Source organism: Protopterus annectens, chromosome 8.part0, assembly GCF_019279795.1.
Source record: "Protopterus annectens isolate FY-2018-M chromosome 8.part0, PAN1.0, whole genome shotgun sequence".
Classification (NCBI taxonomy): domain Eukaryota; kingdom Metazoa; phylum Chordata; order Ceratodontiformes; family Protopteridae; genus Protopterus; species Protopterus annectens.
This window is the reverse complement of record NC_056741.1, coordinates 1,323,069,046-1,323,085,272: the sequence shown is the minus strand read 5'-3', so window position 1 is coordinate 1,323,085,272 and position 16,227 is coordinate 1,323,069,046. Positions and strand designations below refer to the sequence as shown.

Below are 16,227 nucleotides of genomic sequence, written 5' to 3'. Positions count from 1 at the left end.
ACTTTTTTTCTGAGAAATCCTCCCAGTGCTCCTGAAGGATTGCCCAACTGCAGCACTCTAGAGGCAGTCAGAGGACAATTATCCTTGCAGCAACCAACCTGGCACACCATCACTTCGGACTCATGGGTGCTGCGGATAACCACCAGTGGATTCTCAATTCCACTCCTTTATTCTCCACAACCAAGAAAAAGGATTCCCCTATAGCCACCCTACCATATGGAATTCTTCACATCACAAGTCAAAAGGTGTTAGAAAAGAGAGCCATCTAACAGTTCTCGCCAGACCAGATATAATCCAGAGTCTTCTCCAGGTTTATTTTAGTTCCAAAAAAAGAAATCTGGATCTCAGTCATTTAAACCAGTTTGTGAAATAGATAAAATTCTTTATGGTCATGGTTCAGTCTGTTCTACTGCTGCTTAGGAATGGTGACTGTATTTGCTCAGTGTATCTCTAGGATGCGTATTATTATATAAAGATAAACAAGCATTCAAGGAAATTCCTCCTTTTCAGGCAGGGAGCCAGTCATTACCAATTCAGAACTCGGCCCTTTGGTCTCACCACAGCCCCCAGGTGCTCACCAAATGCATATCAGTAGTCACAACCTATCTAAGGCTGCAAGGATTCAAAGTTATTCTATACCTGGACAATTGGCTCCTCACTGCTCTGACCAAGAATCTGCTCATAAAAGGAGGGACACTTTACTCTAGTTACATCACATGTTGGGAGTAACAGTCAGTATCTTAAGAGTCTACTAAATCTCACTCAGTCATTAGAATTCATTGGATGCTGTCTAGACACAATGAATCAGATAGCTGTCTTACCACATTCCTGAATTGTTTCACTTTGAAAAGTTGCAAATCAGGTCTTGTCACATTCCTCCCTGTCAGTGAGACTTCTACTAAAACTACTAGGTCTCCTGGCCTTCAAAATCCTCCTAATTCCAGATGTTCATTTCTGCATGAAAGTCCTCCAATGGGCTGTATAAGTTCTATGGTCCCAACTTACCTATCCTTTGGGCACACTGATCAGACTTGTTCCAGTATGCAGAATTCCTGTAATCTGGTGGGTGTCTTCCACATTTTTACTCATGGGGTGTCTTTTCTGTCTCTCTCTTCCCACAGCTATGGCCACCATGGATGCTTTCCTTTTAGGGTGGTGGGGCATTGTGAAGTGAAGACTGTTCCAGGTACCTGGACATACTTAAGAGGCCAGTCTTCACATCTCTGAAGGTGAGAGCAGTCCTATTAACATTGCAAACATTTCAAGACACTGCCGGAAGGTGTGATTTCCATCCAGACAGACAATATGCCATTAGCCTGGTATATCAACAAACAAGGAAGAATTAGATCCTATCCTGTGTGTCAGGAAGCCATATGGTTTTGGCAATGAGTGATGTCTTCCCATTGCTTTCCTGTAGCAACACACATCCTGGGGACTTCCAGTGTACAAGCGGACAAGTTAAGCAGAAACATTCTTCTACATCATGTGTGGTCCCTCAGTCAGTCAGTGGCAAATGAGATTTTCCACTGCTGGGGCCAGCCTTGCTGTGACATTTTTGCATCTCACCTCAATCCCAAGTGCAGCAGTTACTTTTCCCTCATCTTCTTCAGAGTCACTCACCAAGGGACTATTTGGTAAACAGTTGTCCCCTGTGTCTTCTAAATGCCTTTCCCCTTGATCACAAAGTTCATTCAGAAAGCCAGGAACTGCCAGGAAAAAGTAATCCTCATTGTTCCTTATTTGTCATGACAGGTGTGGTTCCAGTTTCTTCAGCCTCACCTTTTGTGGCCTCCCTGGACACTGGCTCACAGCCCAGACCTCATATCTTATCCATCTGGTTATCCTTTCCTGGATCTAGACACTCTGAATCTAACCGCTTGGTTACTCCAGTTATAACAATGGCCAGAGATGCCAGGTTTTTAAAAGTAGTAGTTCGCATTCTAACAGCCTCTCAAAAATCAAGCACCAAGAAGGTTTACCAGAGTAAGTGAAAAAGATTTTTGTTCTTGGCTACAGAAAAGGGATTGGATCCTTTCTCTGCTCCCCTCCCTTCGATTTTAGATTTATTGTCGGAAACGTGTCATAAAGGTTTTAGGTTTTCTACCATAAAAGCCCAATTAACAGCTATTTCACATTGTCACATTGGCCGTAATCAGACATTGATAGCCTCTTTGAATGTTTTGAAAGCTTTTCTCAAGGGGAACCTTCCTTCTCAAACCAACCCCACCCCATCAGAGATCCTGTTCCACCTTTGGACATTGCAGGGATGTTGCAAGTCCTTACACAATCCCCCTTTGAACCAGCAGCCTCTGCAGATCTTAAGTACCTAACATGGAAAACCATCTTCTTGGTAGCAGTTACTTCACCCAAACGAATCTCAGAATTACAGGCCCTTTCTTGTAAACCACCTTATCTGACATTTCATAATGATGAAGTTTTCTTAAAACCAAATCTTTGCGTCATCCCTAATGTGGCACCTGAATCTAATATCCACAGATGTCTCAATCTTCCAGTCTTCTTCGTAAAGTTCTCTGACAAGGGAGACTATACTTTGCATTTGCTTGATGTGCATAGGCAGCTTAGATTTATTTCCACAGGGTAAACATTTCAGAAAATTGAACCAATTATTTGTTGCCTTTTCCAAAGTCAAACTGGGGTGCAGTATATCCAAGGTCACCTTCTCTAGATGACTCTGAAATTGCATTTTATTTGTTCTTGAAATTCCAAGATTACCATTATCTAAAAAACAACAGCTCATTCCACGAGGTCAGCGGCAACTTCCACAGTCTTTCAACAAAATCTGCCTGTTGATGAGATTTATGCTGGTGTTATATGGTCAACTGTTCACACCTTTGTGTCTCATTATAAACAGGATCTATTATCCAGATCATGCTCCTCCTTTGACTCTGCTGTGCTAAGAAATATCCTTCCTTGATGCCTCTCAAGAAACTTGTAGCTGTGGATTCTATCCCATCTGTTGAATCAGATGAAAGAGGACAACATTGGATAAGAAAGTTATGTAATCACCATAACAATAGATCTTTGTTGTCCTGTTTTCATCTGGTTTAACATCTCTCCCTCATTCCCCCTTCCAAATTGTCACCTGCAGCACCTCGAAGAATGGATGATACTGTGAGGAGTCTTGCAAAACTGAACCTCAACTGGTTGCATCTACTTCATATGTTTACACCTGCTTTGTGGCACAGGTTTTAATAATATGTCATTTAGTTAATGGACAACCTCGATCTGAGGTATTCAGGGAGAGGCAAAGAGGAATTATATGTAGGGAAGGAGTCAGAGCCCTGTATCCACGTGTTTGAAAGTGGCAAGACCAGATCCAAGTTGGATCTGAGCAGCATCTATTGAACCAGATGAAAACAGGACAATAATGATCTGTCTTTATGGTGAGTACATGTCTTTTCACAGTCTTAAAAAATAAAGTTATTTTTCCTCTTCCAGACGCCAAGAGTGCACTAATAGAGAAGGATGAATAGTGAATGGGAAAGGAGCTTCTGTGAATTTAAGTGCAGAATGAGGTGCAACTACAGCAGTAATTAAGGTCAAAAATTTCTGAAGAGGCATATTATGTTAAACTATTAATCCTAGCAGAACAATTTTTAAATTTGAGATAATTATTTGTCTCAAACCATGATGCTTTTGGTTTTAGCATTCTGACAGTTGCTTTCACCATACATTATATATATCTGAAATACTTTGTGTGTTTTGTTTTTGCAGCAGACAGCATTCTTTAAACAAATATGCTGACCTTCACTATGATCCCAATTGGAAAAATATCCAAGAACCAAGATGGGAATTTACTCACGAAACAAGACAGCATCTTCAAGATTCTTTGGAAGACTTGTTTGAAGACTCATCAGACCTTGCAGATGAAGACGAATCTTCTGCTGGAGAGACCGACAACTTTTATATTGAAAAGAGCAGTGTGAGTAGTAAAGCTAGTCAAGCAGTGGAATTTTCATTCAGAGACCATGTCAACAGAAAACAGAAAAAAGCTTTAGGTGCAGGAAATTCAAACAGAAAACAGAGACAAAGTTCAGAAGCAGAGGATAAGCTTGAACAAGTTTCCACACCAGTTTATCTGAAGGAAGGAAAAACAGTGAGCAGTTCTTCCTTACATTCCCCATCTAAATCAAAGTTCGGGTTTCCCATGTCATCTGGTCCAGAAGATACTTTTAATATCGATCCCAATGCAGACTGTGACCCACCCTACAAAAGGGCAGCTGTAGTTGTTCAACACCCAAGTTCATATCAATTAAATGACTGGCAACCAGAAGAGAAGTTTGAAGTAGCAGAAAAGCAGTCCATGGCGTACAAGGCAGAAATGATTTGTAAAAGAGATAATGGTAATATACCTAGTAAGCAATATTTACCCACAAACTCTAACAAAGTGAGAAGTATACATTCTCCGAAGAACACAAATCCCAAAAAAGACATAATAGAAAGAAACAAGCTAACTTTAGGAGTCAGTACACGTAAGAATGGTTCATATGTAAAACTGCTGAGCAGAAGGAAAGAAGATGTTGAAAACAAGGTAGGCAAATACATATTATATATGTTCAAGTTAATAAAAATATACGTAGCAAAATGATTTGGATTGTTGTAAAGTAGTTGGGCTGATAGTTTAACTTCTTGACCAATTTGTATATATTGGTCTGGTAATAAAATAAATAAATGCATGAAAATTAATGAATGTATAAATAAAAATAGGCATTGTTTGTAAAAATAATATTTATGTTTTATTGTAAAAATCATCATTTGCTGGCAACACCTTTGCTTTTTTTTAATTTGTTGTAGCTTTTATAGAATGAATAGCCAAGGAAGAGGAAATAAAGCTTGAGGAGAATAACAAGAGAAAATAAATTAGTATTGATAAGAGTTTGGCTTATTACAATTGTAAACTAATATAAATTGCAGTATTTACCTTTGTTAGATCCTTTATTTTATTTTATTTTACATTTGTTTACCGTTAATGTCCAGCTGGGCCAGAGGTCCATTTTCAGCAGAGGCCCGGGGAAGAAAAGCTCCACATACAAAAGAAGAAAACAATAACACAAAAAATAGAAAAAAAATACAGATATATAAGAGACAGTAATTAGTTAAATGACAGTCTAAAAATACAGTAAGATGTGGTACCACACAAAGTCAATACAGTGATATAAATAAAAGATATTTTGCTAATGCATAGAGTCAATCCTTTAGTTATATATCACATTAAGTCATGTCCTAAGTGGAACTTTAGGCGCTTTGTAAGAATCAGAAGTTCAATTTGATAGGATCCAATTGGTAATTATAAAAAGTGGGACAAAAAAGAAGAATAGATATTGAGATTATATTAGTAAGAAGAGAAGCCTAGATGGGTTTAAAAGTTCTAGGTTAATGGATATCAGAGCCAGGCTGGAGGGTTGGGGAGAGATGAGATATGTGGTCTTCCAGGGGAAGTGCAGGAGCATAGCCAACTGTTGCTGAGATAGTCTCTAAGGAGTAATTTACATTTTTGAGTGTTAGTGATGTTTAGGATATGTTGTGGGAGGGAGTTCCAGATTTTTAATATTTTGTTTGAATATAGAGATTCTTCAAAGGCATTATTAGCTGTAGAGACTTTTAGTAACAATTTCTCAGAGGATCTTAAGAATTCTGTTGTTGGCATATAGTTGTACTAGGTCTTTGAGAGCTGGACACTTGTCTGATTAGTAAACGATGGAGTGGGCTGTAGTTAGTTGGTTTAAGTAGAGTGGGTTGGGAAGTTCAATCCAGTTTAGCTCCTGTAAAGCAGAGCAGTGATGGATTCTATTGGGATGATTAAGGGCAAATTTGACTATTTTGTTATAGCAGGCCTCTAGTTTGGTTAAGTCAGTTTTTCCTGAGGTTAGTAAAAATGGTTGAGACGTATAGTAGGGTGGAGAGGTGATGTGTTCTGGCTATGGCTTGTCTGATAGTATTGGTGAGGAATGGTATAGATTTAGCTCTGTAGAGAGATCTGAGTTTGATGTGCAGCTTTTTAATGGCTAAAGCCAGATGTTTGTCATACTTTAGGGAATTGTCAATTGTGACCCCAAGATGTATTGTGTGTACAACAGGTTCTGTTTTGGTTTTGTTAGAGAAGTAGATAAAGGGAGGTTGATTTTCTTGTATTTTGCTTTTAGTGAAGACCATTAGTTTTGTTTTATTTGGATTGAGTATTAGCTGGTAGTATGAGAGGTATTTTGCTACACCTAGGAAGGATTTCTTTGAGTTATTTCCAGGAGTTCAGGAAGAGATAGGTCTGAACATATAAGTGAAGAATCATCAGCATATTGTATAAAGGAAGCTTTGCAAGTAGCAGTAGCTAGTTTATTGGTAAATATGGAAAAGAGTAGACAACCGAGGATTGACCTGTGAGGGATACCTACTTGGATGGGTGGTAGGGGAGAGAGTGAGTTTTTCCATTTAACTACTTGGTGATGGTTAGTTAAGTAGCTGTGGAACCAGTCTAGGGCTGGTTGGGATAGATTTAGGGAAGATAGCTTACTTAGTAGTTTTTGGTGGGATACTGTATTGAAAGCTTTTGACGTGTCAAGGAAAATGCATGAGACTATGTGGCCATTATTTTTGAGCTGGTTGATGGTATTGGTAAAGCTAATTAAAGCTATTGTGGTGCTATGCTTAGGTTGAAATCCATGTTGTGAGTTTGAGAGGAGGTTATTTTTTTAATAGGTAGTCTCAGATTTGTTTGCCTATGCATTTTTCTAGGATTTTGGCTAATGGAGGAAGAATGGCAGTGGGTCTGTAGTTACACAAGTCAGTTGAAGGGCCACCTTTGTGCAAAGGTATGATATGTGAGATTTTCCAGAGCTTGGGTATGTATTGTTCTGAGATGGATCAATTAATTAGAATGGAGTCTGGATATGCGATTTGATCTGCTGCTTATCTGAGAAATTCATTGGATAGCAGGTCAGCAGCAAGGGAAGTGGGTTTTAGTTTGTTAAGAAGTAGTTTGATGTTCTTGATTTGAATAGTTTTGAAAGTGAAGAGTTAAGGCTTTGCAAGGATCCTGTAGGGACTGTTAGGGGTGTATTGCTGTCATTTTTTACTAAAGATGGTGTTGAGTTTATGAAGTGGGAATTAAATTGGGAGGCTATATTATCTGAGGAATTTAAGGTGGTAGGAGATTGAGTGGTAGTTTGACCTGGGTTAAGGAGTTGTTTTACTGTTCCCCCAAATTTTTGAGGGTTATTTTGTTTTTGTTTTAGTGTGCTGTAGTATTTCTTTGTCATTTTTTATATGTTTTTTTAGCTTGGTTCCATAAGTGTCTATAGGTAAGCAGGAAGGTTTGGGACTTGGTCACTTGATATTGTGACCAGGCTCTATCTCTCTGTTTCAGGAGTTGCCTGGTCTCCTGGGATAGCAATGGAAGTTGTTTTGTTTTAACTCTTGTTTTCCTTAGAGGGTCCAGACCATTTAATATTTTGAGAAATGCTTGATTGAAAAATTGTACTGCTGAGTCTAAAGGGAGTTGTTTTCATGGGGACCAGTTGTATTGTAGTAGGAGGGATTTGAATAGATCGGGAGAGAAGTTTCTTTTGTTCCATATCTGTTTATATAGTGTAGTTTTTGGAGTGCTGGACTGATGCCACACCAGGTAGGTCGGCATGTGATCACTCAGGCTGTCTGGAAGGCAGCCGACATGTTGGTAAAAGTTAGGCTTATTTGCTAGGGTCTAGTCAAGGCTAGTTTGTTTGTTGCTGTTCTTATCTACTCTGGTTGGGGAGAGTATAATCTGGGAGAAACCATGTAAGTTGATAAAGTTGGATGGGTTTACTGAAGATCAGGTCTACCAGTCCAATTTCAAATCCCCCATAATAAGTGGTTTCTTGATTGAATGTAGATGCTATCCAGCAAATAAGGTTTTCAATTTTGGACTGGTTATTATGGCCAGTATATTTGGTAATATAGAGGTAGAAAAGAAAACGTTGTTGGCAGCTGTTTCTGTAAATAGCTGAGAATGTTTACCCTTCCAAATTTTATGCAGAATAATAAGCCATAGATGTTCTTCTTATTGATCACTGCTGCAGTAGCCTTATCTATATTGGGTTATATCTTGCCAAGGAGATAACAGCTACCAAGAATATAACAGCTGGCCAACTTCCAAAGCTTCAGGGCACATTCTGTGTGCCCAAACTATCGAGCAGCTTGAGATGAGCTGACTAAAAGACAAGGTTGGACATGAAGCCCTTCATTGCTTTCCTGCCACTGAAGAGTACTCTCTTTTGAGGCTTGATGGTCGGCTTGTGCTTTCCTTAGCTGGGCAGATAAGTTACCTTTGGAGAAAAACTTCCATTTTCTTACTTGTTACTGATGTTTTATTACTTTCCTCTCCAGGAAAGTTATTTTAAAGCTAGGAATGTTGTTTTTAATGGATTCTCTCAAGAATGTAACCTGCTTTTAAAGGAACACCTATTTCTTTCAGCTTAAAAGTACTGTTAACTGACTGATAAAATATTTTCTGTGGAGGAAGTATATTTATTTTTCCATTGTGGGGCTGCCATAATGTTTGAAAGTGCTTTTTATTGTGCTTTTTCTGTCAAAAAAAAAAAGAGAGCAACTTTTGTTGACTGGTAGTTTTATTGGTATTTGTTGCTAGTTTTCCCCAGAATAGAGGCACAATTTTCAGCTTGATCATGCAGCTGATGTTGTCAGTCCCATGGTTGGTTCTTCTTCTAGCCCAAAAAAAAAAGTTAAGCAAACAGTCACCCTAGCAGACTATCACTTTGCCTCAGATGTAGGTGGGTGTCTCTGCTGTAGCCATTTGTTGCAACTCAGACCACTCATCTTTTATCCCATATCCCTCTGGTGTAGCACCTACGGCCACTATGGACCAGGGAAGGGGTTAGCCATGTCCTCTGCGGCTGTTAGAGTCCCCTCAGTGAACAGGGGAGAGCCACTCTTGTAAGTTCTGGGAAGGGGAACAGGGAAGATGTTATTCGTGTTTCACTGTTGCAGTCATCATATTTGGGTTATCCCTGCCAGGTAGCCCTCAGTTGGCCCGAATACCAGAGGCTTAGTATTTCTGCATTGGTTGCTGTCGCTTCAGGACTGCCTACAGGTCATCAGTAGTATAAAGTAAGGCAGCCGACACCATTACATCAGTCTTTCTTGCCGAGGAGCCCAAAGCAGAAGCAGTTTGCACGAGTGCTGGTCGGCCGCTACCTGACTTTTCATTTTCCGAATTGAAGCTGAAGTCCTCTGAAGCTAAGTACCCTGTTGGGGATCCTTTTTTCTTGCTCTGACTGATGGCAGAAAAAGTTAACAATTGTCTCGCCTGTGGAAAGCAAATACCACACTGAGACTTTCATTCTTACTGCGTCACTTGCTTAGGCCCAGACAATGACGTTCCTCGCTGATGTTTTTGTGCCTTGTTCAACGCCAGAACTATACGTCATTGGGCCCTTATTGTAGCTGGATATTTTCACTCTCAGTCCTCAAATTCCAATATGGCTTTGGTAAGCCATCAGACAGCAGATCTTCCGAAAAAATGTAAGATAAAGACAGAGACAGACCAGACCGCACAGGTCCAAACCTTCTGACGACGCTTCTGTTAAACTAGTCGTCAGTTCTCTGTTCCTCAGTGAGGTGCTTTTGCAGCCCCGATGCTCACTTCTGTTGATTTGCAGGCCGCTACTGAGACCCTTTTGGAGTCCGGTATTCCACAAAATTCTTCAATGACTAAGGATCCTGCGAATGTCTCTACCCTGGATGGGTCCGGAGCCGCTGAGCAGGCACTGGCTTCCGAGGAAGTATTTCGCTCTACCATTTCTCGACACAGACTGACGACTTCTATCGCATCTACCATTCTTTAAAAAACTACAGAGTTTCTAAAGCCCAGGGTACGAACCATACCCAAGAAACTAACGACCCAATGTCAGGCAACTGCTTCCTTGCCTCAGTCTCAAATGCTTAAAATGGTGGAAGACCTTATAATGCTGATCAGGGGAAGCCAAGCTACTCCTTCCAAAATAAAAAGATATTTGTCCCCAGTAGTTTTATCTGAACAGGAGTCCAGTGACTCTGATGCATCTGAATATATGAAGACATGCAACCCCTCTCTGCTTATGTGGATTCTGATGCAGAGGAATCTATTTCTTCAGCCTTTCCACCTGAGGACTTTTCCTTTGGGGAAACCCTACATACTTTAAGGGAGCATTTAATTGGGAATGCCAGGACTACCCTCAGTCTAAAAGGAGACTTGGGGAATTCTTAGATCTTCCACAGCACAGACCCTTGGCCATTCTTCCTGTCCTGGATGTTGTGGATGATGTTTTCATGGAATCCAGTTTGACTCCTGACACCCTACCACCTGCTCCCAGGAAACCTGACAGGTATTATAGAGTCCCTAACTCACATGAATTTCTTTTCAAAAATCCTACTGCTGACCCTGAGGTTATTTCTCAAGGGCCTAAAGGAACTAAAGCAACTTCTGCTAAGAATCCCACCCCCACAGATAGGAATTCCCGAGCATTAGACAGATGGCGTAAAAAAGTATACACCTCTGCTACTCTTGCTATTAGAGCCCTAAATTGTCAGTTCCATATGCTAAAATTTCAGCACACACCATGGAACTCCTCAAAGAAAAAATGTCATCTTTTCCTGTTTGTGCAGAAAATAAAGAGTTACAAGAGTTAATGCATTCTGCAAGTCAAGTAACTAAGCACACCTTACACTATGGTTTTGATGCCCAAGAAGCATCTTGCAGGGCAGCAGTTACTGGTTATGTCCTTAGAAGGCATGCTTGGCTTAAGGAACAGCCATTGCCAGACCATGTCAAATCCAAATTATTGGATGCACCCTTGTACAGAGACAACTTATTTGGCACCAAGGCAGAGGAGGTCTTAAAAAAGACGGAAGAAAAAGCAAAGTCTGTGCAGACATTTAAGGTTTTCCTGCAGGTTCAGCCACCCAGGTTCAGTAGGCATTGCCCCTCCAAGCACTGGTCCTTTCCTTCCCACTCCAGGTCAGTTCAGCCCAGACCGTGGGGAGGCAGAACCCTCAGACAACAGCCACAGGGAATGCAGAGATCAAAGCAATGGAGTTCCTCCACTTCAAAACCAGGGAGTGCTAAGCCACCCCCTCATGGTAAGAACTCATAATGATTCTCCACTTCCATCCCCTCCCTCTGCCCACCTGCACTTGCCCCTCGGAGGAAAACTCACTTTCCAAGCAATCACCTGGGCCACCATTGCCAATTACCACTGGGTCCTCAACATAGTGTCCCAGGGATACAAATTTTCTTTCAACAATCTACCAGCCCCAAAAGGGTTCCCAGATCTTCCTCCAAACCAGTGGGCAGAGGCCAAAAAGCAAGTCCTTTCCCTGCTCTCTATGAGGGCAATAGAGCACATTCCTACAGAACAAATAGGCCAAGGTTTCTACTCCAGGCTCTTCCTGGTACCCAGAAAAGAGGGCACCGAGTGCCCCATCCTTGATCTATCCATTCTAAACACTTTCCTGGTGATGAAATTCAGAATGCTCACCCTCCAGCAACTACAACCTATGCTCTCCAAGAATGCTTGGTTAGCCACCCTAGACCTAAAAGAGGCATACCTTCACATCCCAATCAGGCAGGAAATACCTATGTTTCAGGGCAGGATCTCTGCACTTCCCTTTGGCTTATCCACTGCTCCCAGAGTTTTCACAAAATTTCTGGCTCCCGCCATTGCTTTTTGCAAACAAAGAAATATTCAAATTTACCTATACTTAGACGACTGCCTAATTCAGGCAGACAGTCAAGAAAAGCTGCTCAAACTTTGGTAAAGTCCCTAATGACTTCCCTAGGGTACACTGTCAATGAAAAGAAATCCAAACTAGTACCCACCCAAAAGATTATATTCCTGGGAGCAAGCCTGGACACAGCATCCCAGATGGCATTCCTTACTTCAGAAAAGCAAACTTATCTGACAGCTTATTTCTCTCAACTAGCCACCAGACCCCAGTTATCTGCAAAGAAACTCCTGCAAGCTCTGGGTTTCATGACATCTTGCATTCTACTCATTCCATATGCCAGACTGCGTATGAGGAAACTTCAGTGGTACCTAAAAAGCCTTTGGTGTCAACACTCTCAAGACTTGGAACTCTTATACCTATGATACCTTGCCTAAGGAAAGACTCTTATACCTATGATACCTTGCCTAAGGAAAGATTTTCTATGGTGGGCAGCAGTATGCAACCACAACAAGGGACTACCCTTCTCACCACCCCACGCCGCCCAGACCCTCACCACAGATGCATCAGACTATGCCTGGGGTGCACACTTAGTCAGCAGATGCATACAGGGCCATTGGAGCCCACATCAAATACATCTGCACATCAATCAAAAAGAGATGTTAGCTGCTCAGCACGCATTGACAGCTTTCAGGCCCCTTCTCTCCCCAAGGGGCTCTACTCATCAAAACAGACACCACCACTGTGATGTGGTATATCACCTAGCAGGGAGGGACTTACTCCTGCCCTCTATGCAGATATGACCCTTTGGCACACAGCCTCAGCCATGCAACTACACCTGTTAGCACAATTCCTGCCAGGCTCTATAAACTCTCTGGCAGACAACTTAAGCACAAACCTTCTGGACTTACATGAATGGCAGCTAGACCAAAGTATTTCACCCTAATAACTCAGAAATGGGACACCCCAAAGGTCGACCTCTTTGCTTCCCACTCCAACCATCAGCTCAGCGATTTCTGCACCATTGGGCCACACTGCAGGGCCTGGAAAGTGGATGCCCTATCCTTCCAGTGGATCAACCTCTCGGTCTATGCTTTTCCCCCGCTACCTCTAATTTCCAGGTTACTGCTCAAAATAAGGGAGGAAAAACCGAGGACAGTTCTAATTGCTCCAGACTGACCTTGTTAGCACTGGTACCCACTGCTGCATAGCCTGTCCCTTCTGCCACCATGGCATCTCCCTCAGATCCCAACCCTCCTGACCCAGAGGGAAGGAGAATTCATGCAATCCCAATTGCAGATGCTCAATTTGGCAGCCTGGCTTATTCCCTGACCACTGAACAAGCTGCCAGTCTCAGTAAACAGGTTCTAGATGTTATACGTGAGGCCAGATGCCCTAGCACAAGAAAGTCTTATGCTGACAAATGGAAAAGGTTCTGCACCTGGATCCAGGCTAAGAGAGCCGATATGGCACAGCCCTTCCTACCTCTCATCCTGGATTACGTAATTGACCTACTACACAGTGGTCTCTCCTTTTCCTCAATTAAAGTTCATGTCTCTGCTATCTCTGCTCATTTCAACACTGAGCAACCACTTTTCTCACACCCTGTCATCAAACAGTTCCTAAGACGGGCTAGCAACTTGAGGCCACCCATAAAAGCACCTACCCCAGCTTGGGATCTAAACTTTCTGTTGGAAAAGCTCACCCCCCCCCTTTGAACTAGCAGCTTCAGCAAAGTTAACGTTTCTCTCCTGGAAGACAGCCCTGCTTCTGGCCATCACTTCAGCCAGAAGAGTATCCAGGCTGTAGAGCCCTTCATCATCTTCCATGCTGACAGGGTGTCCCTCAGGACTAACCCATCCTTCATGCCAAAAGTGGTGCCCAGTGTGGCTCTCAACCAATCCATTCATTTGCCCACCTTTTCCCCTAACCCACAAAACAAGGGAGAAAGGATACTACACTCTCTAGATGTGCACAGACAGCTCAGATTCTATCTAGACAGGACTAAAAATTTCAGAAAGACTGATCAATTGTTAGTCAGCTTTGCTGCAGGGGCAGAGGGCAAAGCCATATCCAAGCAAACCATTTCCAAATGGATAGCACATTGCATCCATTTCTGCTACAAGCAACATGGGAAACCTCCCCCTAAGGAGGTCAGGATTCACTCTACCAGAGCAGCTTCCACCTCTGCAGCTTTCCACAGAGGAGTCCCCACCAGGGACACCCTGGAGGCTGCAGCATGGACATCTGTTCACACCTTCATCAAGTATTACCACCTGCCTATCTTTTCCAAATCGAGTGCAGGCTTTGCCATTGCAGTCTTGCAGGGCACCCTAGCCAGACCCTAGTCTTATTGACTGCCTCCACCATTTTCCTCAGCTTTGGAATCAACCTAAATGTGATGACTGCAACAGTGAAACATGAAGAACATAGTACAGTTGTGTACACTTACCATAAATGTAGATGTTCGAGTCTATTCACTGTTGCAGTCCTGGTTTCCCTCCCTCCACCCCCCTTCTCTCTCTCTCTCTCTCTCTCTGTCTGTCTCTCTCCTCTTACAAGGAACTTTTTGGTATTTACTTTCTACTGGTGGGGTTCTTCCACCATATGCTAGCTCCCACTTGGGGGCTCCTGACAGTTGGGGCAAGAAAAACTGATGTAATGGCATCAGCTGCCTTACTTTATACTACTGATGACCTGACATCAGTCCGGAAGCAATAGCAACCGATGCAGAAATACTAAGCCTCTGGTATTCGGGCCGACTGAGGGCTTTGCTGGCAGGGATAACCCAAATGTGATGACTGCAACACTGAATACACTTGAACATCTACATTTATGGTAAGTGTAGACAAGTCTACTTTTTCCCTGCTGTGTCAGAATACTGTGCCCATGTCTGGGGAAGCAGCGGCCTCACTTTTCTTGTCATAAAAAACAGCAAACCAAGCATGTATCTATTACTCCTCAAATTCCTTTGAATAGGAGTAATTTACTGGGTTTGGTTCAGAGTTTGATTCAGGCTGTTGATCCTTCTTGTAGAGTATTTTCTGCTAAAAGAAAGAGGGCTGCCTCCTTTCCTGAAGAGATTCAAGATTCTGCATTTGAACAGGAAGATGCAGGGAAGGATTCAGGGTTTTGTTCTCAGATTTCTGATTCAGACTCAGAGGAAAGCTTACTTTCTGATTCCTCTGTGGAGGTTTCCTCTTTCTCTGAGACTATTGCTAGAATGTTTCAGTGTTTTCAGTGGGAGAAGACTGAGGTTTCTCAGTCCCTCAGAAAATATTATGAGTTGTTAAAAAAAGTATTTTCCCAAATCTGCACCCATTTCTCTTGTCCTGTCTGCTTTAGAGGATGTGTGTCTAACTGCCTGCAATTTTCTTTATAATCATCCAGCTGTCCCTAAAAAGACAGATGTTATGAACACAGTTCCTCGGTCTTTTAAATTTTTATACACCATTCCCAGACCTGATCTGACCTGACTCAGCAGCTATAGCCTTATTTGACTCCTCTGCTGCTAAGCACTTTGTTAATTACAGTCCTACTCTTTCTAATATAGGTGGAAAATTATTGATAGCTATGGGAAGAAACTGTATACTTCTGCAACTTAATTTCAGTCTCATATGTTAAAGTTCATTCTGACATATTGTGAAAGTATGAGAAATGTTTTATCTACAGTGTCTTGTATCTTTTTTTTTCTGTATTTTTGTATCTTGGGAAATCATATGTAAATTCACTCCAAATTCCTCCTCCTACTGAATTCACATTTTCCATGCCAAATATTTTCATAAATTTCTTCGAAAATCTACCTTCCTTTGTTATATTTTCCCTTCTGGGCCACCTAGACAAATCTTCCCTGCTGCAAATCAAATTCCAGTCCCCACCTATAAGTAATATTCCCTGATGAAAACTGATTATTTCTCCTAGAATTTTCTTAAGCTTCATTATAGCAGTTTTCCGTGGAATATAAATACATGCCAGTGTAATCCTCCTCCCTTGCCAGTAGTCCCTTAGTACTGCATACCTACCATTATTATCTTTTTTATCCTCTTCTTTTACTTTTAGAGCTTCTTTTGCAATTAATATAAGTACTCTTTTCCTTTGTTCCAGGTAGTCTGCTAAATAACCTTCCTGAAAACCTTTCTTTATCAAATTCACATGTTCAGTCTTTCCAAATGTATCTCCTATAGCATAGCTATTTGAACGCTACATTTTTAAATATAGTTCACTACTCTTTCTTTTTTGTATATATCTGTGAGACCATTAACATCTGAAGATACTATCAAAGCAGTCATTTTGTTGAAAAGTTATTATTCCCGCCTTTTATTTTTAACAGCTCTTTTGTTATGTATCTAGTTCCAGCTTTTGTGTTACATGTACACACTAATGTTTTGCAGATCTTTTATACAGTTGTTTTTTGTCATATCCATTTGTGCCTATGTCACATCTTACAAACCTTTTTGTTTTATTCAAAGCCTTCAGACAAGAAACAAAACAAAAAAAATGAATGCACCCTAA

The 16,227-nt window shown here is 41.5% G+C and overlaps 1 protein-coding gene across 1 annotated transcript in view; it reads left to right on the top strand.

Moving 5' to 3' along the window:
- LOC122808473 (jhy protein homolog) overlaps positions 1–16,227 on the top strand; it is a 908,782-nt gene that overhangs the window by 342,752 nt on the left and 549,803 nt on the right. Inside the window, exon 3 of the mRNA XM_044079431.1 lies at positions 3,736–4,552. Coding sequence (XP_043935366.1) covers positions 3,736–4,552 — 817 coding nt within the window. The remainder of the gene's footprint in view (positions 1–3,735; positions 4,553–16,227) is intronic.